We start from the raw sequence: 25,822 nt of genomic DNA on the forward strand, positions 1-25,822 counted from the left end.
CTGAGCAGCAGGCAGACACTCAACCACTGAACCACTCAGGCGTCCGGAGAAAGAGATTTTAAAAAGTAGAGTTGAGAGGTGCCTGGGTAGCTCAGTCAATTAAGCATCTAACTCTTGGTTTTGGTTCAGGTCATGATCTCAGGGTCCTGAGAATAATCCCTGAGTGGGACTCTGCGCTCAGCACAGAGTCTCCTTGTCCCTCTTCCTCATCTCCTCCTACAGCTCTCTCTCTCACTCTCTCTCTCTTGCACATAACATCTTTAAAAAAAAAAAAAGAAGTAGAGTTGGGATAACTGAATATATGAGAAATGAAGCTATACGAGAAAAAGATTAGGATTGGATCTACTCCTTTTACCACACACTACAAAATATCCAAATGGATCAGAGATAATATAAAAATGAATATAAAAATGAAACCATAAAAGCACTGGAGGGGAAGCTCACAAACTCCTCTATAGCCTGGACATGGGGAAAACTTTGACTCAAAATCCGGAAGTAATAAGAGAAGACACCAACAAATCTGACTACATATATTTTTTAAAAAGATTTATTTTTTTTGAGAGAATGAGTGGAGTGACAATCTGAAGCAACTTCACACTGAGCCCAATGTGGGGCTCAATCCCACAACTGCAAGATCATTACTTGAGCTGAAATCAAGAGCTGGACGCTTAACTGACTGAGCCACTCAGGCTGCCTGACTTCATGAAATTTTTAAAAAGAACATTTGGGGGATCCCTGGGTGGCTCAACGGTTTAGCGCCTGCCTTTGGCCCAGGGTGTGATCCTGGAGTCCCGGGATCAAGTCCCACATCGGGCTCCCTGCATGGAGCCTGCTTCAACCTCTGCCTGTGTTTCTGCCTCTCTCTCTCTCTGTCTCTCATGAATAAATAAATAAAATATAGAAAAAAAAAGATTCTCTCTTACAAAAAAAAAAAAAAAAAGAACATTTTGTAGGGTGCCTCGGTGGCTCAGATGGTTAAGTGTCTGCCTTCAGCTCAGGTCATGATATCTGGGTCCAGGGATTGAGTTCTACCTCTGGCTCCCTGCCCAGCAGGGGAGTCTGCTTCTTCTCCTTCTGCCTTTTTCCTGCCCCCACCCTGCATGCTTTTGTTCTCTCTCTCTCTCTCTCTCTCTCATAAATAAAATCTTTTTTAAAAAGAGCACCTGGGTGGCTCAGTCAATTGAGTCTGTTTTCTGCTCAGGTCATGATCCCAGGGTCCTAGGATGAAGCCTCACAGTGAGCTCCCTGCTCAGTGGGGAGCCTGCTTCTCCCTCTCCTCCTTGCTCACATTCTCACTATTTCTGTTTCTCTCTCAAATAAATAAATAAATAAATAAATAAAATATTTAAAAATATAGAACATTTTGGGCAGCCTGGGTGGCTCAGCAGTTTAGCGCCGCCTTCAGCTCAGGGTGTGATCCTGAAGTCCCGGGATTGAGTCCCACATCAGGCTCCCTGCATGGAGCCTACTTCTCCCTCTGTCTGTGTCTCTGCCTCTCTCTCTTCTCTGTGTCTCTCATGAATAAATAAATAAATAATCTTTAAAAAAATAGAACATTTTGTTTCACATAAATGTCTTATAGAAAACGGCCAAGACATATGACCCAATAATGCATACTCAGTTTTTTTTTTTAATTTTTATTTATTTATGATAGTCACACAGAGAGAGAGAGAGAGAGGCAGAGACACAGGCAGAGGGAGAAGCTGGCTCCATGCACCGGGAGCCCGACGTGGGATTCGATCCTGGGTTTCCAGGATCACGCCCTGGGCCAAAGGCAGGCGCTAAACCGCTGTGCCACCCAGGGATCCCTGCATACTCAGTTTTTGATCTAAATATTATTCACCACTAAAAGGAACCAGGTCTGGGACAGGAAATGTGCAAGATGAGTCTGGGACATCTTGTTGTCCCAGAGAATAAGGAAGTTATCAAAAACTACTAGGCCCAAAGATAACTGAAGATCCTAAAGGGGCTTCCTCTGTTAAATTTATAATTATATTTTTAAAGACCTTCATCAGTCACTTTGGAGGATAGGCAACCAACTTATTATTCTGAAAACCGGTAGGGTAGACAAAAGAATCAATCATTTATCTTACCTTTCTAGAATAGATGTACCTCAAAGTAACCCACATAAATGTGAGAAAGTTCTTCTTTATAGAAGTATTCCAGCTAATAAACACAGAATGAATGGTAGAATTAGATTATCACCATTTTGGAGGTCCAATGAAAATAAAGGATCTAAGCAATGATCATCAGTGGCTGCTACAACCATGAGGTGGAAGGCTGATAAGAAACTGCATAATGAATAGGTAATGCTGAAAATACCAAAACCTCTTAATTGATCTTTCCACTACAAAGACACCAGCCCTGGTAAGTACTTCTTGTTGAGATCCAAGCATTACTAAAGAAGTAAGTATGCTTGCCAAAAATAGAGACTTAAGCTGGTTAAGCTTCTAGATCTAAGGACCAGTTTGCAGAAAATACAAGTATTTAAATAGAACCAGAGGAAAGTAAATACCAAATTTAGAGTGATTAATTCTATAGTTTAAATGACTATATTCTTTTATTATTTTTTTAAATTTTATTTATTCATGAGAGAGAGAGAGACAGAGACAGAGACAGAGACAGAGACACAGGTAGGAGAAGCAGGCTTCATGCAGGGAGCCTGACGTGGAACTCGATTCCAGGTCTCTAGGATCACGCCCTGGGCCAAAGGCAGCGCTAAACCACTGAGCCGCCAGGGCCACCCTACTATATTCTTTTAAAGCACAAAAGGCAAGGGGTGCCAGCATGGCTCAGTTGGTTAAGCACCTGACTCTTGGTTTCAGCTCAGGTCATGATCTCATGGATTGTGAAATCAAGTCTCTAGTTGGACTCCATGCTCAGCATGGAGCCTGCTTGAGATTCTCTCTCCCTCTTTCTCTGCCCCTCCCGCTTGTGCTCTCTCTCTCTCTAAAATAAATAAATATTTAAAATAACCTAATGTTTGTGGTTTGCTTTAAAACAATGTAGATTGGAGGACCTAGAGAGGGGTTTAGACTGCCCCAGGTTATTTATTGAAGCTAGGTGATAAGTACCTACATTAGAGTTCATTTATCCAATGATTTCTACTTCTATAAGTCTGAACTTTATCACAATAAAAAGTCATTAAGTGAATGGATAAATACCTTGTATTAGCTGACATTTCCCAGATTTGTTACCTCCAGCCCAGACCCCTCTCCTGAACTTCCCACATCTATATTCAACTGCTGACCTGACAGCTCTACTTGGTGACTAAATATGCACCTCAAACTCAACATGTCCAAAACCAAGATCATCATCTTTCCCCCAAATATTCTCCACCTATAGTTTTCCTATTGCAGTTAATGGCAACTCCATCTTTCTAGTTGCTTGAGCCAAAATCTATGAGTCCTCTTTGACTCTCTTCTCACTAACTCTTTCAAATCTTATCCAGGATCTGTCCATTTCTCATTCCTTCTACTAGAGGTTTACCAGATAAAATATATACCCCGTCAAATTTGAACTTCCCAAATACTGCACAGGACACACTTGTACTAAAAAACTATTATTTACCTGAAATTCAAATTTAACTCAGTGTCCTGTATTTTTATTTGCTAAATCAGACACTACTCTACTGCCACCAGTTTGGATTACCGAATGGCCTCCTAACTGGTCTCCCTGATTTTAGTCTTGTTTCAACTTTATAGATTCTTCTTTTTGAAGCAAAGTTCTTCCAACCTTAAATCAGATCATATTATCCCTTTGTTCAAACTCTCCACTGCTCCTATGCTACTCAAATACAAGCCAAAGTTCACACTCCATTCCATACCTCTTGCAGGGCTCCCCAGTGTTGTTCTCCCTTGCTGGGCACACAACCAGCTTCAGGTCCCTTTCCCATACTGTTTCCTCCACTTGGTTCACTCTTCCCTCAGATATCAGCATAATAGGCCAAACCACCTCCACCACCTCCAGGTGTTCTCTCAAATTATCTATTCAAAATTGTAATGCCTCAATAATTACTATTTCTCCCTCACTTTTTCTCCACGGCGTATCATTCATTATTCTAATACACTATATATTTTATTAATTTATCTTGTTTTGTCTATTTCAGTATGCACACCCAAGCCTACTACAATGTAATGTTAAGCTCTTTGATGATAGGAATTTTTGTGTGTTCTGTTCCATACTATATATCCTCAGTATCTAGAATTGTGCCTGGCACATAATGGTGTCCAGAAAATATTTACTGTAGATGAGTTTTTTAAAAAATAAGAACTAGGAGTGCCTGGGTGGCTCAGTCAGTTAAGTGTCTGCCTTGGGTTCAGGTCATGATCATGGGGTCCCAGGATCTGACCCCATGCCCCCATCTCTTTGCTCAGCAGGGAGTCTGCTATTCCTTTTCCCTCTGTTCCTCCCCCTTACTTGTGCTCTCTAATAAATCTTTTTTTTAATAAGAACTAAATTAGGACAATGGAGCAAAACTTTCTAATTATCCACAAATTTAAAAAGATAAAGGATTTGTTTTAAATTATTACATTTCAAACCCCTAGATCACCACAGACTTATTACATATTTTAACAAAGGAGAACTGAAGTAAATATAGGATTCCTGACTCTTATTTCTTTGATAATCTGTTTTTTCTTCCATCCACACATGTGAAAATTCTTCCTTCTAGTCTAGATTTAGAATCTTATAAACGTCACTACAAGACCATTAATTAGGACTATTATTACATCTAGATGATAAATTCTCTATCTTCCATTTCCGTTTATGCTGAGGAGAATAATTTATGCAGTATGTGGCTTGGGGTTTAGAATAACTACATTGGAGATTCCAAACCTAACTTACTCTTAAGAGGTTTCATAAACGTTGAAAAGAATTTCATAGTTGCACCCTTGACTATGTGTGTAAGGATCACATGGGGCTTGACCTACTCAGCCTCAGGTTTATCTGTTCTTTATGCACCTATCCATTGGCATGCTATTATAGGCTTTTAAATTCCCAGAGGGCAGGGACACCTGGGTGGCTCAGCAGTTGAGCGTCTGCCTTTGGCTCAGGGCATGATCCTGGAGTCCTGGGATGCAAGTCCTGCATTGGGCTCCCTGCATGGAGCCTGCTTCTCCCTCTGCCTAGGTCTTTGCCTCTCTATCTCTCATGAATAAATAAATAAATCTTATAAATAAGACATAAATCTTATATATATATATATATATATATATAAAATCTTATAAATAAATAAATTCCCAGAGGGCAGAAATCCCATCTGCCTAAAGCTGTCCTTGCAGATGCTCGTATACTAGTAATGAAGAGGTAGTCACACTAGGTAAATGAAAACTGAAATACATACATTTCAAGGGCAGGATTCTCCTCTTGCCCTCCAGTCCTATTAGAAGCATAAAGTAGAGGAAAGGTTTAGGGGCTCCTGGGTGGCTCAGTCATTGAGCGTGGGATTCTTGGTCTGAGCTGGGATGGTGATCTCATGGGTCCTGGGATCTAGGCTTGCAGCCTCCGCGCTCAGCAGGAAACCTGGGGATTCTCTCCCTCTGTTCACCCCACCCCCAAATAAATCTTAAAACAAAAGGCAGAAGAAAGGGTTAAGTGCATGCAGGGATTGCGACTGTCTCCATAGGAAGGGCTCTTGCAAAGTTGTAGGTAGGGGAGGAATATGTGGGCTGAAGAGAATATCCTAAGGGTCTCACTGAGCACCCCTCACCCCCATCTGACCCCGTCCGTCTTCAATACTGAGAATCCTGAAGCATGTGTGCGGTCCTCCACTTGCCCCTTTGCTCCACTCGGTCGCTGAGAAAAAAGTCTGTCCCCTCAGACTTTGCGGCCCCGCGGGCCGTCAAGGAGGCCCGCCTCAGCCTCCTGCAGCCATCCTTTCACCTTCAGTCCCTTTTCAACCAGGAGACATGCTCTGGGCTTCTAGACTAAATCATTTCATCGTCCTTTCCAGAGGTCTCTAAGGGATATTGCATAATAATAAAAAAGGCAAATCCCAGTCGGTTTCCCCGGGTTTCTGTTCACCCTGACTTTCTGGATCAGTTCTCTTCCTTGTGTCTCTTAGTCCCGGACTCGGGATGAGAGGCTGTGGAACCTCGCGAATCGGACAAAAACAGCTCTCCAAGGAGGACCACAGAACGTAAAGTCTCCTTGAAGACCCAAAGTGGTCTTTCGTCACAGGGAAAGAATGAATGGCTAGGAACTCCAGGACAAGGATCAAACGGACAAACTAGCGTCCCAAGAAACTCCTTTGAGGTCCCCGGAAACCCCGAACTTACTCGTAAAGCCTCGCATGTTTCCCCAAAGCCCTGCCCCCCCTCCGCTCAACGTTCGCCCCCCCCCCCCCCCCCCCCACACACACACTCTTCACCACACCTCTCTTCCCCGCCCTCTCTGACAAGCCCCTCTCGCCTCCACCTCAGAGGCCCGGCTCGCGCCCCACCTGGAGCGTCTCTGACGTCGCCTCAAGGCTAGTTCGACGGAGGTTGCCTGAGCATGCGTGATCCCTCCCCTAGGGCCCGATCTGACCAATGACGGTTAAGGCCCGCCCCCTCTGCGGCTCCAGACAATGGCTTTAATTGTTCTAACGGTTCTAACGGTGTTAACGGTTTTACTAGCAGGTTCATTGCCCAGGCTAGGTGATCTACCTTTCACTGCATACCGCTGCATGGCCCACGTGTACCTCGCAAGATGTACCCGCGCACCTCTACAGTCGGACTGCTGCCACCCACACCCCCTCCCCAGGAGTTACCTGACACATTGCTGCATGTGGAGTAGATTGAGTGCCCAGGGGCTAGGGCATGGCTGGGGCCAAGTGGTCCTAACAAGAGCTGGGTAGGGGGAGCCACTGGGAGGAGAGGCGCTGTGGTCAAAAGGGGACACAGAACTGGCAACCTGTAGAGAGAAAAAGGCAAGAAATGATCCAAGGTACCCGGTCTGCTGGATACTGGGACAATCTGAGGGTAGGATGAGTAGGGGTAGAGGTTGTAGGGAGGAGGGGTCTGTGTAACTGCCTCTGATGGCTTTTAAAGCAATGAAACAGAGATCGCCAATGAAAGAAATAAGTGGAAAACAGATTATATTGAGCCCCAGGACATACAACTTTAGAGACCTACATAAGGAAAAAGCAGCAAAAGACCCCAAACAGGTGTGGTCAGAGACAGCGGAGGACATCCAAGAGAAAGAGGTGCTGTGGAAGCCTCCTGGACCGTCCTTCAAAGAGGAGGAGGAGACCAGCTATGTTGTTACTAGTGGGAGAATGGAGGTATGAATGGAGGTCTTGGTTCTTGGATTCCCTGCGAAAGACTTAACATGAGGATCCCCACTCGAATAAAGCCGGAAGGAAGGTAGCAAACACGAAGCAGTTTATTAAGTTTATTAAGATTGGGGACGCCTGGGTGGCTCAGTGGTTGAGTGTCCACCTTTGGCTCAGGGCCTGATCCTGGAGACCTGGGATGGAGTCCCATGTCGGAATCCCTGCATGGAGCCTGCTTCTCCCTCTGCCTATGTCTCTGCCTCTCTCTGTGTCTCTCATGAATAAATAAATAAATAAATAAATAAATAAATAAATAAATAAATAAATAATCTTTAAAAAAAAGTTTATTAAGATTGGAGAGTTGGTAGGCCCAGAGATGGGAACAGTACCAGGGTTAGAGGTGTCTTTTTATGTTTGCATAGTTTATGGGTCATAGCTAGGATGGTCTCTGACAGAAGTTGTTTCCAATCATCTGAGGGACTCCTCCTACTGGTTAGGTGAGGGAGTTTTTGACTCTACAAGATTCTTGGTGGAACTGCCACAGCCATCTTGCCCCACTGGCGGTCAAAACCACAATGTAAATATAAGGAACCTAGGGAGCCACCCTGGGGCAGAAGTTGAAGAGGAGAGCACATGTTCTGCACCTGTGGCTCTTGGTATGTCAACCCCTGGGTTTTGGGAGCAGTAAAGACCAGGATGTTAAAAGCCACAAAGTTAGGATGTTTTATCTTCAGGCTTCTAATGTATCACCTATTACAGACTTTGCCTCCAGCTCATGTCTGACTGCCTACTTTATCAATGTCAAATGCTGCTGATAGGTCAGGGAAAATGAAGAGTGAGAATTATTGGTGACCTTGACTAGTGGTGTAGTAGGGACAAAAACCTGATTAGTGTGTGGATTCAAGACATCTGATAAAGAACCAAAATATATAAAGAACCCTTAAAGCTCAACAATAAGGGGGCTCCTGGGTGGCTCAGCGGTTGAATGTCTGCCTTTGGCTCAAGTCGTGATCCCGGTTCGGGGATCGAGTCCCATATCAGGCTCCCCACAGGGATCCTGCTTCTCCCTCTGCCTATGTCTCCGCCTCTCCCTGTGTGTCTCATGAATAAATAAAAAAGCTCAACAATAAGAACACAACCTGATTTAAAAATGGGCCAGGAGTGCCTGAGGAGACTCAGTGGATTAAGTGTCTTACTCTTGATTACGACTCAGGTCATGATCTCTGGGTTGTGAGATCAAGCCTTGTGTCAGGCTCTGTGGTGCGGATGGAGCCTGCTTAAGATTCTCCCTCCCTCTGCCCCTCCCCCTTCTAAAAACAAATAAATGGGCCAACACAGAATTTAAAACATTGCACCAAAAAAGATATACAGATGGCATATTAGCATATGAAAAGATGCCCAACATTATATGTTATTAGGGAAATGTAAATTAAAATAACACAACAATGAGCTACCACTACACAGGAGAATGGCTAAAATTCAGAACACAGGGATCCCTGGGTGGCGCAGCAGTTTGGCGCCTGCCTTTGGCCCAGGGCACGATCCTGGAGACCCGGGATCGAATCCCACGTCGGGCTCCCAGTGCATGGAGCCTGCTTCTCCCTCTGCCTGTGTCTCTGCCTCTCTCACTCTCTCTGTGACTATCATAAATAAAAAAAAAAAAGTAAAAAAAAAATAAACTTTAAAAAAAATAAAAATAAAAATAAAATTCAGAACACAGATAACACAGATGCAGGTGAGGATGTGGAGCAACAGGGAACTCTTATTCATTGTTAATGGGAATACTAAATGGTAGTATTTAGTATACTAAATACTTGGAAGTATTGTTCGGCATACTTGGAAGTATGGTTTGGCAGTTTCTTACAAAACTAAACATACTCTTATTATACGATCCAGCAATCATGCTCTTTAGTATTTACGCAAAAGACCTGAAAACTTGGGCAGCCTGGGTGGCTCAGCGGTTTAGCACTGCCTTTGGCCCAGGGCGTGATCCTGGAGCCTCGGGATTGAGCCTTGCGTTGGGCTCCCTGTCTGTGTCTCTGCCCCCCGCCCCCTCTCTGTGTCTCTAATAAAATCCTTAAAAAAAAAAGGGCCTGAAAACTTATGTCCACACAAAAACCTACACATGGATATTTATAGCAGCTTTATTTCATAATTGCCAAATCTTAAAAAGCAACCAAGAAATTATTTTCAATAGGTGAAAGAGTAAATAAACCATGGTACATCCAGACAATGGAATATTTTTCTTAAAATTTTATTTATTCATTTAACAGAGAAAGCACAACAAGCAGGGGGAGCTGTAGGCAGAGGGAGAGGGAGAGAGCAGGCTCCCCACTGAGCAGGGAGCCCAATGCAGGGCTTGAACCCAGAACCCTGGGGCCATGACCCAAGCCAAAGGCAGACGCTTAACTGACTGAGCCCCCTAGGTGCCCACAGACAATAGAATATTATTAAGCACTAAAAAGAAATGAGTTATCAAGCTAGGAAAAGACATAGAAGAAAACTTCAATATGTTTTACTAAGTGAAAGAAGCCAATCTGAAAAGGCTATATACCATAGTATTTCAACCATATGACATTGTGGAAAAGGGAAAATTACAGAGACAGTAAAAAGATTAGTAGTTGCCATTGGTTAGGGGGGAGGGAGAGATGTATAGGTGGAGCACAGAGGATTTTTAAGGCAGTAAAACTATTCTCTATGATACTATAATGGTGCATACATGTAATTGCAGTATACATTTATCCAAACCCATAAAATATACAACTGCAAGAGTGAACTCGAGGTAAACTGTGGACTTTGGCGGATAATGATGCATCAATTTAGGTTCAGCAATTATTAACAAATGTGCTATTCCAGTGGAAGATATTGGTAATAGAAGAGGTTATACACATAGGGGGCAGAGGGTATATGAGAAATTACTGTACCTTCCACTCAAGTTTGCTGTGAACCTAAAATTGCTTTAAAAAGTATATTTAGGGCAGCCTGGGTGGCTTAGCGGTTTAGCACCACCTTCAGCCCAGTGCGGAATCCTGGAGACGTGAGATCCTGGAGACCTGGGTTCGACTCCCACGTCGGGCTCCCTGCATGGAGCCTTCTTCTCCCTCTGCCTGTGTCTCTGCCTCTCTCTCTCTCTGTCTCTCATGAGTAAATAAAATCTTAAAAAAATAAAAAGTGTATTTAAAAAATATATATGTGCACATATATGTATATGGAGAGCTTTGTATATCCATACAATGGAAAGTTACTTAGCCATAAAAAGGAATGAGTGATTGATAGGCACAGTGACATGGATAAAACACAAGATAATTATGCTGCATGGAAGAAATCAGACACAAAGAATACATATTGAATGATTCCATTTATACAAAATTCTAGAAAATGCAAAGTAATGCTTAGTGACAGAAAGGCAACCAGTGGTTTCTTGAGACCAATGAGTGCCATAGAGGAGGATTACCAATGGGCAGAAGGAAACTTGGTGTTGATGGAAACGTTTACTACCTTGATTATGGCTATGATTCATACATATATACATAGGACAAAATGTGTCAAATTACACACTTAATATGTGCAGTTTGTTGTGTTAGTTGTACCTAAATAAAGCTTTGAAAGATAAAAACATTACAGATAGAGTTGATGCTCTGCCCTGCCTTCCTGAAACCATTCCCCAGGTGACTTTTCTGAATTTGATGTTTATCGTTTCTATGCATGTTTTATACTTTTAGTTCATATGTTTATATCCATAAACAATATATAGCATTGTTTATAAATGGTACACTTTGTGCATCTTTCTACAATTTGACTTTTTTGACTCACCATCTTTAAGATATATATGTGTGTGTAGATTCAAGGCAGCCCGGGTGGCTCAGCAGTTTAGTGCCGTCTTTGGCCCAGGGTGTGATCCTGGGGACCAGGGATTGAGTCCCGGATCAGGATCCCTGCATGGAGCCTGCTTCTCCCTCTGCCTGTGTCTCTGCCTCTGTGTGTGTGTGTGTGTGTGTGTGTGTCTCATAAATAAATAAGATCTTTAAAAAAAAGATATGTATGTCTGTAAATTCAAGTATCTTTCCTATTGCCCTATTGGTAAAACATTCAGGCTGCTTAGTTTTTCCCTTATGCAGATGCTGCAAGGACCTTTTTGTACCTATGAATACATGTTAGTGTGGATCTTCAGGGTAACTATAGGAGGGCTGGTTTTCTGGCTCGTAGGGTTGTATCAGTGACACCAGCATGGGCTGAGTGTTTTCTGCTGTTAAGCTTTTTATTGGTACATTTTTAGAGGCTTATTGCCAGTTTCTTTTGGTTAGTGGAAGGGGTGAACTGTTCGTGTCCCTGTGTTACAAATGATAGACAATAATCTGCCTAAGGGTAGCTTAGAATGGAACCACAATGTCAAATGTTTTCGTACTCTTTCTTTTGCTCCTCTGTTATGCTCTCCTTCTTTACTGGGGCTCTGGTAACAGTCACCTAACCAGTGTTTTCAGATGCCAGACTCCTAAGAGAACGGTTGACAGAACCTTATTCTGAAGCAGCAATTTTATCCTTTATTTTTTTTAAGATTTTATTTATTCATGAGATACACACACACACAGAGGCAGAGACACGGGCAGAGGGAGAAGCAGGCTCCTTGCAGGGAACCCAATGTGGGACTCGACTCCCAGGACTCTAGGATCACGCCCTGAGCCAAAGGCAGGCACTCAACCACTGAGCCACCCAGGCATCCCCTGAAGCAGCAATTTTATCTTAAGAACCATCAACCCTTTTAACATTTCTTCTGACTCTGTGGGATGCTTTTTTTTTTAAGATTTTTTTTTTTTTTTTTTATTCATGAGAGACACAGACAGAGAGAGAGAGAGGCAGAGACAGAAGCAGGCTCCATGCAGGGAGCCCGACACGGGACTCGATCCCAGGTCTCCAGGATCAGGCACTGGGTTGAAGGCACTGCTCAATCGCTGAGCCACCCCGGCTGCCTGGTTACAAAATTTTAAAATGCAGGATTTGCCTCTAAAATGTTCTTAAGGGACGCCTGGGTGGCTCAGCTGTTGAGCGCGTGCCTTCAGCCCAGGGGGTGATCCTGGAGTCCCGGGATCGAGTCACACATTGGGTTCCCTGCAAGGAGCCTGCTTCTCTCTCTGCTTGTGTCTCTGCCTCTATCTCTGTGTCTCTCATGAATAAATAAATAAAATCTTTTTTAAAAATAATAAAATAAAATGTTCTTTGATATTTCATTGACTGTGAGTTCATTACACTCCACTGTGGAGTATGTTTTTATTTGTTAATGCTAAGGAGCAGATTTCTCTCGAAGTAAAAACAAGCAGGAAGCACAAAGGAGTAGCAGGCTGGGCACTGCCTTAACAATCTCAGCAGCATTATGCAGTCACAACTCCCTTTGTCACTAAGCAACAAGAAGTTGACCACTGAGAGTCTCTTACCTCAGACATAGCCTCAAAAAGACAAGAGGAAGGTTTGCTTTTTTACTTCCTGGAAGGATGCAAAGTGCATTAGTAGGCTCCTGGGTAAGAGTGCACTTTACATTTAATCTTGGCTCCTGGCTCTGGGGTACTACCTGAAATTTGAATGAATCATGAGAACAAATTTAGTAAGAAAGATTTCATCCAGCATCCAGGCTGGTGGAGGACCCATGCCCCCTCTGCCATTCTAAGATCACCCCTGGAGCCTACTTAGTCTTTCTGATGCCATGTCTTTTTCCATGGGTCCTGGTCTCATGCTAACCAGCTGAACCTCCTAGTCTTCTAGCCACCCCATTTATTCCCAATTCTTTGCTTGGTCCCCCTAAACTTCTGAAGTTTGACTGCTCTCTATACTCAGAACATCTTGAGAGCAAAGACTGTTTTCCACCTCTATATCCCATGCCTAGTCCCTCGCTTGGAATGCAGTAAAGGCAGCCTAGTAAATAATATTGAACTAAACTGAATAGAGAGCACATTCAACAGATAGTAGAAAGATGGTCAGACAAGCTGGGCAACCCAAACCCTCAGTGGGATGAGAAGATAAAAGGCTTCTCAGTCATATATAGGAACCTGCTATGATGGCCAGAGGCTGAACTTGGGACAGCATCTTTCTTCACTGGGCTATAATCATGGAGGACCAGATACACCCTTCCTTTCCAGGGAACTCTCAGGACAAAGAGTTCAGCTCTAGGAATTCCCCGGCTAGACATGGCTATTGTCCACAAGGTCTCCATCTAATGATATCCACACAGTCCAGCTCCTTCTTAGAACCCTGATAAATGCTCATTTCTGTCTTTTGCCAGTCCCTGTCTCTGAAATTTTCTCCAGAAGGTACTATTATTGGTAAAGTACTTCTTTTGAAAAGCTTATTTCTTGCTTAGGTGCTCCAGTTTCAGAGGGTATCCTTCTTGCCCCAGAATAGCAAAGTATGTGGCAAACAGGTATTCATGTCTTTGTCAATAGATGCCTAAGATGGATTCATTCAACCTCCAGGGAAGGATCCTATCACCAGCCTGTGGCCCTGTTATCAAAACTTCTCAGTGCTCTGAATAATCCCAACTCAGAACCTGTCTGGTCCCCTCCCCTGCCAAAAAGCCTCCCTTTGGTCTTAGAAGAGAATCCGTATTCTTAAACTTGTGTGGGCCCTGCCCCTCCCTGACCTTAACCTGACTAGTTTGCTCATAATACTTTAGTCATAAGGATTTTAGTTCTTTTCTGTTCTTCCAACATCTCTCTCTCTTTCTGGCCTTGGAACCTTAGCTCTTTCGGTTCCCATCACATAGAATGCTCTGCTATTCCTCACACAGCTGACTCTTCATGTTCAGGTCCCACCCTCATTGTCATGAGGGGCTATCCCTGTTCCCTGTCATTCTTGATCTAGTCATCAGGTTATTTCTTCCCTGACTCTATTTGTTGTGTCTGATTCCCTCACCAGAAAGTTCACAAGGGCCAGGATATTTCTGTCCTTTCACTGTTGTCTCCCTAGCTTATGTTAAGGCCTAATGAAAGAAAGAGGGGGAAGGATGGAATAAAGGAAAGAAGAGAAAAGAAAAAACATATACCCTTTCTCTACACACACATAGCTCTCCCAGGTGGGCCAGCATAGCCAAGGCCAGCTGTTCTAATGATGGATAGGAGACAGGTATCCTTCTCCTCAGATTCTTTTTATTCTGTCAGTAGCTCCCAGGAGAGGCTTCTGGCCTGGGGACCCTGTGGGTCTGAGACTCAGGGTCAGGGTTTGGGAGGGATTCATCCTCATGCCTGCCTTATTATAGCACAACACTGGCTTCTATGGGCACTACAGAGGCCAATTCAAGAGTGAAAGTGCTCAAGAATACCGCCTTGCAGCCAAGCCCCAGCCTCCAGCAGTGTTCCTGCAGCGATGTCAGGTACAAGGCAGCCCTGGGGGCAGCTGGGGTGGCTGGACCAGTTTCTGCTGCTTTTGGACCCCAAAAGCATAATCTCCAGAATTACCACTGCTGGACTGACACCTGAAGCCAGCTTATCCTCAGGAAATGCATGTGGCCTGGCCACTCTTCCCTGAAATGGCAGGTCTTCCCCCTACAGAAAGGGTGGAAAAGAGCTAGTACCAAGCTGAACAGTCTTTCTCAATGCTCCTTTTAGGTGAAAGGAGGGTCAGGGCCCAGTTTGGGTAGGTGGCCATGGGGAGAGAGCTTCCAGAACCCAGAAAGTAAGCCTTCAGTTTTGCCAACAATGGCTCTCAAGCTCAGATTCCTTGATGTCATGAAAGCCTATTGTCTAATTCACAGTCAGCCTTGTAGTGCAAGGGGCTCAGGAGGCCTTCACTGGTAAGGGAAGCAGAATATAAAGTGTCTAGGTACCCACCCACATACATAGCCAAGGAGGACTGGAAAGGAGTGATGGCAGAAGTGGCTAGAAAAAGGCTTCCAGAGAACAGGAGAGAATGCAGGGCCCAGACCCTCTACTGCTTCTAGTGGAGACAAAGAGGGGGCACTGAGCATCAGTTGAGGTTCTAACGGTAAAAAGCTTACTCAAAACAGGAGAACTCAGTAGAATGCACATGCAAAGGAGTGGATGTGAGGGCCTCAGGTAAAGGTGGTATCATAGGTTGGTATATATAATGAGAGAGAGAGAGGGGGGGGAGGGGGGGAGAGGGAGAGGGAGAGGGTATTCGAAGTCAGAACTGCCTCCAACAATAGTGGCATCCACATTCTAAGGCTATGTACAATTCTTTAGCAAAACATAGATTTGGAGAAGAAATTTGGGAGTCAATTGGAAGTTGCTACAGACTCCTAGGATTATTGAAATTTTTATTGAAAGGACTATAAATTCATAACTTGTGAGAAATAATAGAGATCCCTTATATACTTTTCCCTGTTTTCCCCAATAATAACATTTTGAAACTCTATAGAATAATATTGCAACCAGGACATTGACATTAATGCAATCCACTTATCTCAGATTTCTAGTTTTACTTATACTCATTTGTGTGTGTATTAAGATCTATAAAATTTTATTGCCTATGTAGGTTTGTGTATCCATCACCACAGTTAAGATACTGGCCAACATCGCCAAGTATCCCTGGTGGTGCCTTTTTATGACCATACCCACCAGCTTCCTGCTACTTCACCTTTTCTCTGTCCCTAATCCTTGGCAACCACCAGCCTCTTCTCCCTTTCTAAGCATTTTCTTTTTGAAGATTATATTCATTCACTCATGAGAGACACACACAGAGAGAGAGACAGGCAGAGGGAGAAGCAGGCTCCACACAAGGAGCCCAACACGGAACTCGATCCTGGGACTCCAGGATCATGCCCTGGGCTGAAGGCAGGCGCCAAACTGCTGAGCCACCCAGGGATCGCCCCTTTCTAAAATTTTGTCATTTCAAAAATGTTATACAAATGGAATGATACAGTATACAATCTTTGGAAATTGGCTTTTCTTACTCAGCATAATTTCCTAGAGATTCATCCCAGTTGTTCATGGCTCATTCCTCTTCATTGCTAAGTAGTATTTTATGGCATGTATATACCAGTTTGTGTAACCACTCACCTATTAAAAGATATCTGAGCTGATTCCAGTTTTTGGCTCTCACAAATAGATCTGCTACAGGTTTTTGGGTGAACATAAGTTTTCATTTCTTTGGCATAAATGCCCAGGAGTGCAACTGCTAGATCATATGGTAGTTGTATGTTTAGTTTTTAGAAGATACTGTCAAATGGTTTTCTAGAATGATTGTACCATTTTACATTCTCATCAGCAAAGTATGAGTGATCTGTTTTCTCTGCATTCTCCCAAAATTTGATGTTGTCTGTTTTTAGCCATTCTGATAAGTAGGTCATGATATCTCATTGTGATTTTAATTTGCATTTCCCTAATGTTTAATGATGGTGGCAAACATTTTTTTCACGTGTTATTTGCCATATGTATATCCTCTTCAGTGTAATGGCTTCATGTTGTTTGCCCATTTTCTAATTAGATTGTTATTTTACTGTTGAGTTGTGAGAATTCTTCATATAGTCTAGAAATTATTTCTTTATTGGATATTTGGTTTGCAAATATTTTTTCCTGGTCTGCAGCTTGTCTTTTCATTTTCTTTACACAAACTTTCACAGAGCAGAACTTTAAAATTTTTTGATGAGGTCCAGTTTATCCATTTTTTCTTTTATTGCTCTTGTTTTTGGTGTCAAGTCAAAGAACTCTTTGCCTAGTTCTAAGTACTGAAGATTTTTTTTTCCTATGTTTTTTTTAAAAAGGCCCCGGGTTTTTAATCCCTGTCGTGTCAGTTTGCTTTATGAGGAATGAAAGGTAAGGCTGGCTGGCTTCCCACCTTCATGGAGCTTTTATTCTATTTGGAAACCAACACCAGCTGTCTAAGGCAGGAGGTACTGATAGGGGAGCTTGTCAAAGACATACCACAGAAGATTCTCATTCAGGAATCTGGGATGGAGCTAGCTTCAGCCTTTTATCTAGGAACCTGTTGTCAGCCATTGCACATATCCTAACCCAGCCAAGACTGACCTCATCAGATCAGACACTTCATTCAGGTCTGCAGCAGGAGAAGCTGAATGGCTGGGGACAGGGAACTCTGGGGGCAGACACCAGGCACAAAGGCAAGGTGGATGGTCCTGGGAGAGATTCCTAAGATTCCTATTGAGATCTAGGGGCCTGGGAGGTGGTCTTTCTCTCCCTGGGGATAGGGCATGGTTCTCTGGCTCCACCTGGGCCAAAGGAAATACTCTGGGGACTTTCTGAACCCTACTCATTAGTTAAACAGCAAACACGTATTTTCTCAGGCACTGGGCTCAGTGTTGGAGTTACAAAGGTGAGCAAGACAGATAATAACCTTTGCCCACAAGGAGCTTATGTTCTAGTCAGGAGCCTTAGACACTAAGCAACATCATACTATGTAGTCACACAGTATGCCATGTGAAAAATGCAGCATTGGGATGATGGCACTGCTAGTGTCAGTGCTCGAAGAAGCCCTTTTAAGAGGGAAGTGAGGGGGGAGTCCTACAGCCAGCTGCAGGACTGCAGAGTCCCAGACAGAAGGCACAGGTGGTGCAAAGGCCCAAAGTGGGAATTGCTGGTGTGTTTGAGGAGCTGGATGCCAGGGTGGTTCCAGGTAATGGAGAGATCAATATTGTGTGCGTCTCATGGACCACTATGATGATTTTGGCTTTTATAAACATGAGGAACTATTGTGGATTCTCAGCAAACAAGGGAAGTGATCTGATCTGCATATCAGAAGAATTATTCCTGCTAAGAGGATAATAAACTGGAGGGGAAAGTTTGGAAGCAGAGAACCAGGTAGGAAGCTCTTGCAATAATTCAAGCAAGAGAAGAAGGTGGCTCTTGGAACAGGGAAAGCAGGGGACATGTTGAGGAGTGGACCAATCCCAGGCACATATTGAAGGAGTAATCAACAGGATTTTTTTTGACACATTGGATATAGGGTGTGAAAGAAAAGAATCAAGGGGACTCCAAGCTATTTGGCAGGATCTATCTACCAGCATCTGACCTGGAGAAGGCTGTGAACAGGTAGGATTGGGGAATGATCCAGAGCTCAGTCAAGTGTTTGGAGATGCCTGTAAGACATTTACAAGGAGATATGTAGGCCGTTGGCTGTTGAGTCTGGAGTTCAGGAGAGAGCTCAAGCTAGAAAGACAAATGGCAGTTCCAGGTGGAACTTAGGGCCAAGAGTTTGGGTTGTTGATGAAGGACTAAATGTGGAGAGAGGGGAGGAGAGAACCAAAGCCTGGTGCTGGACAATCTAGAGTTAAAGGCCCTGACATGAAACTTGAACCACTGCCCTCTAAATGGACGGGTATCTTAGAAGATGCCTCAATCCCTTCCTCAATCAGCAGCCCTAAGAGACTTCTGCTTTGGAGGCAAATGCCAGCATGAGACGTCCTAGGAGTGAGGCATTGCTTAATTTGTAACTGCTCTTTCAGGATTTTGGCAAGTTTAGCAGTTTAGGGGTAGTGGCTCCTGGCACCTCCCCTCCATTATAGGTTCTGAGGCAAGATCTTTAAGGGCAGGTGAGCATCATTTTTCCCCATTCATCTTCTTTCTCTCTGTCTTTAAAGGAGCCAGTGCAGCGACACTTCTTCTCCAAGCATGACAACCGTACGTCTTTCGACAAAGTGAGTGCTGAAGAAAGGAGAGTGGGTAGGGCCCTAGCCTAGGTTGAAGCTGAGGTAGGGTGGAGGGGATAAGACACTGTGGGGAGGGAGGACTCCTGGCAACCTCTCTCATCTGGGAAACAGTCCATTCCCCAAACAGAGGTGGTACCTCTGCTTTGATTTCATTCACTAGCTTGCCTGACAATGCACAAATATCCTAGGGGTCACTGACTTTCTGGAGGCTTCATGCTGGAATATAAGGCATGGCTGGGGAGGCAGGCCCAAGAGGCTGGGGTACAGGCCAGGGGAGCCAAGCATCACCAACTAGGCTTGGGTTGGGGAGGGACCAAAGAGGTGGTTGGTACCAGGACTGTGGGCCAAGGGCCCATATTGTTGAGGAGGGCCCCTACTGCCTGCTACAGGGAATCGGAAGGCGGAAGGACCTGGACCGCCTGTGGCAACGGCACACCTTCCTGCGCTGGGCACCCTGTGAGCTGGAGTTGAGCCAGCAGCGTCCTCTTGAATCCTCCTACCAGGCCAATTTCCAGTCAGGCCCAGGAGTCAGTGACTTCCCTCAGCGTCTTGTCCACTTTGTGCAGATACAGCCTCCCCGTACCAGCACCACCTACCAGCAGAACTTCTGCCAGCCATCCTGGGGTGGCTACTGTGGCAACAACATGGGGTCAGTCACCGACACACTGCCTGACCTCCCAGGGATCCCAAGACCCAAGCTGCTGCAGCATTACCTTCATGCTGGGGTCTCTGAATGTCTAAACTGGTCCAGAGCATTAAACAAAGACGGATGACACAGCGGTCTGTCTGTGCTTGCAGTCCAAGTGGTCTTAGAAGCTTCAGAGCAGTAAGGCCCATGGCACATCTGTGCTGGGCAGGGGAGGTGCTGCCCTGGGAACCCTGGCACTGAGCAAGAAGGGATAAAGCCTGCAGGAGGTTACGGGTTACCATGGCTGCAGCAGATCAGTTCTGGGACCCGAAATCCATTTCTGCAGTAAACCCAGATGTGAGACCCTTGCACTCTTGTGGCTGCAGGGAAAGCAGAGTCAGTGGGCCCTACTAGTGAGCAGCAAAGACTGGAGGAGGAGACTGGCAGCTTTGATTTCTCCAGGAGGCTATTTATCATGCCTCTAGCGGTCTGGTGGGAGGCCATGCAGTTCTGTCTAATGCTGGACAGTGGGGGACTGCCCTGGCCACAGCCCCCACTAGACCACCCCTCCCTATGGAAGTAAGCAAAGACTTTGAGGAGATGCTGCATGACACAGATCTGGTATTCACTCATCCTGATCCCATGGTGCTTTGTTGTAGTTTTCTGAGCTCTTCTCTGGCTGCCTTTGAGTGCCCTCTAAGCCCCAAGACAGCAGAGGGCAGCAGTCATATCACCAAAAGAGAAGCTAAGGTTAGGTGGGGGCTGAAACACCAGAACACTTTGGGGGCAGAAGCCAGATCCAAAAGGCTACTCTGGACCCTCATCCCTGGGAGAGTGTAGGCCCCTGAAGGAGAGCAAGCAGCTAGCTACAGGGGCAACACATGAGTCCACACTGAGGGCCATACACCACATTTTAGCAGCACTTTTACTTTCACATCTGAACTTCCTGGGTCCTCACAACAGCCCTGTGAGGTAGGTAGGGCAGGAAGGTTTCAGAGATCCCCATTTACAGATGAGGATGCTGAGGCACAGAGAGGTGAAATGACTTGCTCAAGATCACACAGTCAACAGTGTAATGGGCCCAAAGCCAATATTCCCCAGGTCCTCTGGAGGGTCCCTATATCCACTCCTCTATTTCCTCTGTGTCCCGTGACCTCTCTGAACTTGCCTGGGGCCACAGGGGCCTTCAAGGCAGACTGACAGCTAGGATTTCTCAGGAACAGCCATGGGGGTGAGCCTGGTCAACTCCAGGTAGGCACTAATCCTGTGGGGCATGAGGCCAGCTCTCCAATCCTCCAACTTTCCGGTTGGACAGAGGGCCCAGTAGTTCCAGAGCAAGTGTGGAGCTAGGCATGATCCATGAATGAATGGGGATAAAGGTGGGTATAAGCATATGTGTCCTGCACTAAAGACAAAGTCCCCTCACTCTTTGAGACATTTGCCTCAAGTGCCTGCCCCTGTGCCTCCCTCATCCCACAGAGCCACAGTGAGCTTCTTCAGCAGCAAAAGGAGCCACAGATATTTGCCTCTGGCACTGTGTTGCTCCAGTTGACACATCCCATCAGGCATTCACACCCCATCACGCAAACAAAGAGCCTCCACAGCTTGGCTGGGACCCTGGGCCACACCCCCAATGACAAACAGCCGAGACCCAGCCTGCAGACTAGAACAGGAACAGCGGGCTGTGGGCATGGTGGGTAGGGCCTCCCAGCGTCGCCGGGTAAGGCTGAAGCCCTCCACAGAGCCCAGAGGGCATGGCTGGTTTCCTGCAGGAAGGAGACAGAAGTTGTAAAAGGCACAGGCCGCAGGAGCTCCAACTCATGCTTGCTAAGCCCAAAGATGGCCGAGTAGGCATCACCCCAAGATGGGCTACCAGTGCCTTGCTACTCATTGTCCCCATTCATCATTTGTTCATTTCTTTAGATTTGTTTTGTCCATTCATTCAATGGTCACTTGTCCTGTTTCTGTTTCCTAGGCCCTTGCTGGTACGGAGCCCATCAGTCAGGTGCTAAGGGATACCCCAAGATTTAGGCTATGCAGACTATACCCGATCTGTGTAACGGATTGGAAAGGGAAGCTCACAAAGCCCTGATTCCTGGAGTGCCTGAAGAAGGGCAAGAGGTGATGGTTCCTGCTTGGGGTTATTCCTTCCTGTATTGGGCTCCCCAGAAATACTCACCAAGGCCCCCGATGGCCATGATGTGGCCCCCAAGGGAGCCAACCACAAAGTCGGCTCTCTTATCCCTCATGCGTAGGCTGCGGGGCAGCTTGGTCCAGGACCCTGCAACAAAGGGGAGGTCAGATCCAGCCCCACAACACACCCTGTGCCCCTCCATCCCATGGGAAGTGGGAGGACAGCCCAGGCTAGCCACTGCTCACCATGTTCCAGGTCGAACATCTCCACAGTGTTGACAAAGTGTGGGCGAGAGTAGAAATTGTGAGGCCCAGGCTGCTGCAGGCCACCCAGGCTAAAGACATTGCCTTCCGCCATGGCACAGCCAGCAAAGGCCCGGCGGCTGGGCAGGCTTGGGTGCCGGGTCCAGGTACATGCCTCCAGATCAAAGGCCTCAAAAGCAGTCACTGGGAGCTTTCCCTGGCGGCCCCCTGCCAATGGAATTGGGGAAACAACCTGGGAAGAAGCCTGGGAGGCCTGGCAGGCTCCTCCTTCACCAGGTTGCTAAGCCTTCACCACCACCCAGCTTAGCCACCCATACCCAGCTGTGTGCACACGAGAGCATGGATCACCTACCCTGCCAATCCTTAGGCACTGGGGTTTGGTTTTCCAGCCCTAGGAGGGCCACCAAAGGTCAGAACCTCCAAGCAAGCCTGGCTCACTCAAAGTTTCTCCTGTCCTGCCATCTCAGGCTAAACCTGATCCCAGCCAACCTATGGGGATAGGTGCTTCCGCACTTCGAGCCTCTTTCCCACATCCCCCAGGCCCTTACCCAGGACATAGATCTTGTTCCCGTGCAGGAAAGTAGAAGCCCCGTAGCAGGGTGTGGGCATGGAGGGTAGCGAAAGCCAGCAGTCCCGTCGGGGCTCATACACCCGAACTTGGGCCTGGGGGGCCGTGTCTGGGCCCATTCCCCCCAGGGCATACACCATACCATCTGCATAGAAAAGAGTGATTCAGAGTGTACCTCAGCCTGCCAGGGCACCCTATCCTGAAAGCTGCCCTGGTCAGGCCTGGGGGTGGCTAGGGACCCACACTTTTGTAGTACCCCTCCCAAGCAGCAGAGAAACCCTCCTTCCTTCCTGGAGTGGGGGCTGGGAGAGCTAGGATTCCTGCTCTGGCCAGGGCCCCTAAAAGTGAAGAGCAGGAGGCAGATGATCTAATTATACTCCATCTCTGTCTCCCTGGAGATGCTATGGCAACCAAGTCTGGCATCTAAGCAGGACTGGTGGTCAGACCTGGAGGCCACAAGGTGGGGGCTCCCCTAGGGAAAGGAGGGTGGAGGATGGTTTAAGCCAGGGAGGGACATATGGGGATCTGTTAAGCATGGAATTCAGACTAGGGAGGGAGCTCTGGGGATCAGCTGGGGGCTAGGAGAGGGGCTGAGGATTGTAGGATGGAGGTGCTGGCTGCAAGCCTGCTGCCCAGAAGCCCTGCCAGCACCTCTGTATTCCATCCTTTCATAGGGTAAGTTCTGGCCCTGTTACACCCTCCAGGTCAGCTGGGGGCATGTCTGGGGGCCTTGGGGAAATGGGTCAGTCAGCTGAAGGCTTCCATGGCAACTATCCCCAGGCCAGCTTGGCCTTGCCATCTCAGACTCCCTGGTAAATGTGTACATGGAAGGAAGAGGGGGGAGGGAGTCTAAGCACTTACTGGGCTCTGAGCCAAGGCCCTGCTCCCTTCTCCCTCCCCTAGACTATTTATAACCCTGAGAGTCATTGGGCTATCCCTCCTTATCTCTTAGAGAAGAGGAATGGGCAGGGAGGTGGTTAGGGCCTCCCATCATGCTGGAGGCCAGCCTGGGCTCTGCCTCCCACTTCACAGCAGGAAAGGGCAGTTAAGACTGCTGCTAGCTCAGCTCAGAGCTAGGTAGGAAGGGGTCTTTACAAGAGTCATAGCTGTGTCCAGGGCACTCAGACAAAATTTACAGCTCTTGTCCAATTTCTGAGGGTAAGGGACCATGTCAGAAAAGAATGGAGGGTGTTGGGCACCTGAGGGACTCCCTTAAGGCCACTCACCTCTCTCCACAGTTGCAACCCCCATGGCTGCCTGAGGGAGGGTGGCCCGACGCTCCCAGCGGCCCTCATCAGCCAGGAAGGCCTCCACGGCAGCTACAGGGCTCTGACCCTCATTCACACCGCCCACCACTAGCACCTGCTTGCCCAGCACCACAGCAGCCGCACCAGCCCGGGCAGTGGGCAGGGGTGCCAGTGCAAGCCATGTATGTGAGGCCATATCCAGTGTCTCGGCAGTGTCCAGGGGCAGGCCAGCCCGGCCACAGCCCCCCAGCACTAGCAGGTGCCCATCCTGGTATGCCACTGTACCATACACCCGGCAGGTGGGCATGGGTGGGAACACCTGCCAAGCAAAGGCCCGGCCACCTCCTGTAGCCATGCTGTTCACCTCCAGTGGCAGGCCATACTATCTGCTCAGGCTGCAGGCCTCACTGAGGAGCATGATGGGGCCTCATCTTGACTCTACCAGGGCTACAGGGAGTGTCTGAGCAGTTCAGGGACCTTGCCTTCACCTGGAGGAGAGAGGGAAAACAAAGGGTCAGGGCCCCTAACCAGTCCCTCGGGGTACAGGTGAGCAGTCTGTAGCTAAGGGCAGGACTGGCGCAAAATCAGTCGTGGGCAAGGCACAGGGAGGATCCACCGTTGCTGGCTAGCACACCACTGAGAGGCCTTCCTGGGTGGGAAAGAGGGTGGATTCCCAGATACTCCGGCAACTTCTCCCCTTCCTCATGGGGTATGAGGGATTCTCCTCCCAAACCCTGCCCTCACCTAAGAACACCCAACATCCCTCCCCACTTCAAATCTAGGTCTTAGGTGGGTAGTAAGTTGACCAGGATAGGACACTCCACCCTGGCCCCCTTCTCTTCCTCTTGACAATCCTCATCTGGTGCTCTGCATGAATAGAGTCCTACTATACCCGCCTCTTACTGCCTTCCAGGGTGCCCTGGGCAGCCAGGGATCAGACTCCAGGGTATACTTACAACCCTTTTGGGGGCCATTCCATAGAGATCATCCATTCCCAGCAGCAAAAGGCCAAGATCAGCGCGTTTGAGACTGGGAGGGGAGGAGGTGGACGCCAGGGTCCCACATTCCCTCTTCGGGTCTAAGGGGTTTGCCCATGCCAGGTTCCCAGAGGCCAGTCTCCTTGGTGTCCAGAAGTAGGGAGAGGGGTGTTTTTTGGATCCCATGAGCATATGACTCTAGACTCCTATAGTCCAGGGCGTTTCCAGTAGGAATGAGCAGCTGGACTTCCAAGTACCCGCACAGCAGATCCCCAAGTTCCTCAGCCTCTCCTTTCCCGTGGGGGCCACGCTCCTGGGACCCTTGGCGTGATGGCCTCCTGGCCCCAAACTTCGAGCTCGCGGGAGGCGGGGGGCGGGTCCAGGCGAACGCACTTAGGGCTCTGCGCCCCGCGCCCCAAACTTCCCCTGAGCGCGGCTCCTGCGGGACTCACCGGCCGGGGCTCCGGCGCCGCCGGGGCGCGGGGTCCGCCGTTCCGGGTCCGTGCCGGCTCTGGCTGGGGCCGAGGCCAGGCTTCGGCGGGGCTCCGGCGGGGCTCCGGCTTGGTTCGGCGCGGGGCGGGGCTGGACCGGGTCCGCCCCTCGTCCCCCCCTCGACTCGGGAAAATCTCCCCCTGCCTTAACCCTGCACCTGCCGTGGCCGGAACAGGGCGCGTCGACCCATAGTCACAGGCAAACCTGTAAACAGACAGACGGACATGTGGACGCTGGGCCTGCCCAGAATTTAGGGTCCGACCTTGGGCGAGGGGAGAAATGAGGCAGCAGTGAGCAACACAACACGTGTATGGTGGGGGAGCGCTCAGAGCGGGACCCAGCCTAGGAGCACCCGCGTGGTGGGGGGTGAGGAGTAGGGGGTGGCGGCAGGGGGCGGGCCTGCAGAACCAGCTGGCTTGAGGGGCGGGCGCCCGCCCACCGGCAACGAGCTTGTGGGAGCCCAAAGACTGGCTTTGCGGCGGCGCCCCCTGGAGGCCACTTGGGGCGTGGCTTGGGCCTCTGGTGGGGGCGACAGCTGGGTCGCACTTCCCCAGGAACGCAGCAAGGTGCAGAATAGGTCTTACGGTGGACATTGAGGCTAGCAGGGGATGGAGGAGCGGACAGTGCCGGCCTCGGTGCTTGACAGGCCC

General features: G+C 47.5%; 3 protein-coding genes across 6 annotated transcripts in view; 1 reads left to right on the forward strand and 2 right to left on the reverse strand.

The window, feature by feature from the left end:
* Positions 1 to 6,474, reverse strand: part of IHO1 (interactor of HORMAD1 1) — a 40,549-nt gene extending 34,075 nt beyond the window's left edge. The window contains exons 1-3 of one of the 3 annotated variants that reach the window (XM_055342711.1): positions 6,443 to 6,469; positions 5,345 to 5,565; positions 2,094 to 2,166 (exon numbers count right to left, since the gene is read on the reverse strand). The gene's annotated coding sequence lies outside the window, so the exon portion shown is untranslated. Of the gene's footprint in view, positions 1 to 2,093; positions 2,167 to 5,344; positions 5,682 to 6,442 lie in introns of those variants that run through there. The other 2 variants (XM_055342708.1, XM_055342709.1) reach the window with 2 other exon arrangements.
* A 6,022-nt stretch (positions 6,475 to 12,496) lies between these two features.
* Positions 12,497 to 19,902, forward strand: CUNH3orf84 (chromosome unknown C3orf84 homolog). The gene is made up of 4 exons (XM_055342756.1): positions 12,497 to 12,768; positions 14,499 to 14,612; positions 18,795 to 18,851; positions 19,232 to 19,902. Exons 1-4 carry the CDS (start codon positions 12,742 to 12,744, stop codon positions 19,634 to 19,636), a joined length of 603 nt encoding a protein of 200 aa, XP_055198731.1. The 5' UTR covers positions 12,497 to 12,741; the 3' UTR covers positions 19,637 to 19,902.
* Positions 19,903 to 20,403: 501 nt separating this feature from the next.
* KLHDC8B (kelch domain containing 8B) lies at positions 20,404 to 25,509 on the reverse strand. Of its 2 annotated transcripts, none has more exons than XM_055342600.1 (6): positions 25,133 to 25,509; positions 23,683 to 24,191; positions 22,437 to 22,601; positions 21,871 to 22,095; positions 21,671 to 21,772; positions 20,404 to 21,257 (listed from the first exon to the last, which is right to left on the reverse strand). In XM_055342600.1, exons 2-6 carry the CDS (start codon positions 24,056 to 24,058, stop codon positions 21,061 to 21,063), a joined length of 1,065 nt encoding a protein of 354 aa, XP_055198575.1. In that variant the 5' UTR covers positions 24,059 to 24,191; positions 25,133 to 25,509; the 3' UTR covers positions 20,404 to 21,060. The 2 variants fall into 2 exon arrangements, with proteins under 2 accessions (XP_055198575.1, XP_055198576.1); XM_055342601.1 differs by lacking the exon at positions 25,133 to 25,509 and adding an exon at positions 24,660 to 25,102.
* Positions 25,510 to 25,822: the final 313 nt, after the last annotated feature.

Source organism: Nyctereutes procyonoides, unplaced genomic scaffold (genome assembly GCF_905146905.1).
Source record: "Nyctereutes procyonoides isolate TBG_1078 unplaced genomic scaffold, NYPRO_anot_genome, whole genome shotgun sequence".
Classification (NCBI taxonomy): Eukaryota; Metazoa; Chordata; class Mammalia; order Carnivora; family Canidae; genus Nyctereutes; species Nyctereutes procyonoides.

Bases quoted from the DNA above. Each gene is read 5' to 3' on its own strand.
- CUNH3orf84 (XM_055342756.1), top strand. From the start codon at position 12,742: ATGCAAAGTGCATTAGTAGGCTCCTGG. The intron at 14,613-18,794 runs GTACAAGGCAGC...CTGTCTTTAAAG, and splicing joins TGTTCCTGCAGCGATGTCAG to GAGCCAGTGCAGCGACACTT. The intron at 18,852-19,231 runs GTGAGTGCTGAA...ATTGTTGAGGAG, and splicing joins ACCGTACGTCTTTCGACAAA to GGCCCCTACTGCCTGCTACA.
- KLHDC8B (XM_055342600.1), bottom strand. From the start codon at position 24,058: ATGGCTACAGGAGGTGGCCGGGCCTTTGCTTGGCAGGTGTTCCCACCC. The intron at 21,773-21,870 runs GTGAGCAGTGGC...CCTTTGTTGCAG, and splicing joins GATGTTCGACCTGGAACATG to GGTCCTGGACCAAGCTGCCC. The intron at 21,258-21,670 runs GTGAGTATTTCT...TCCTTCCTGCAG, and splicing joins CATGGCCATCGGGGGCCTTG to GAAACCAGCCATGCCCTCTG.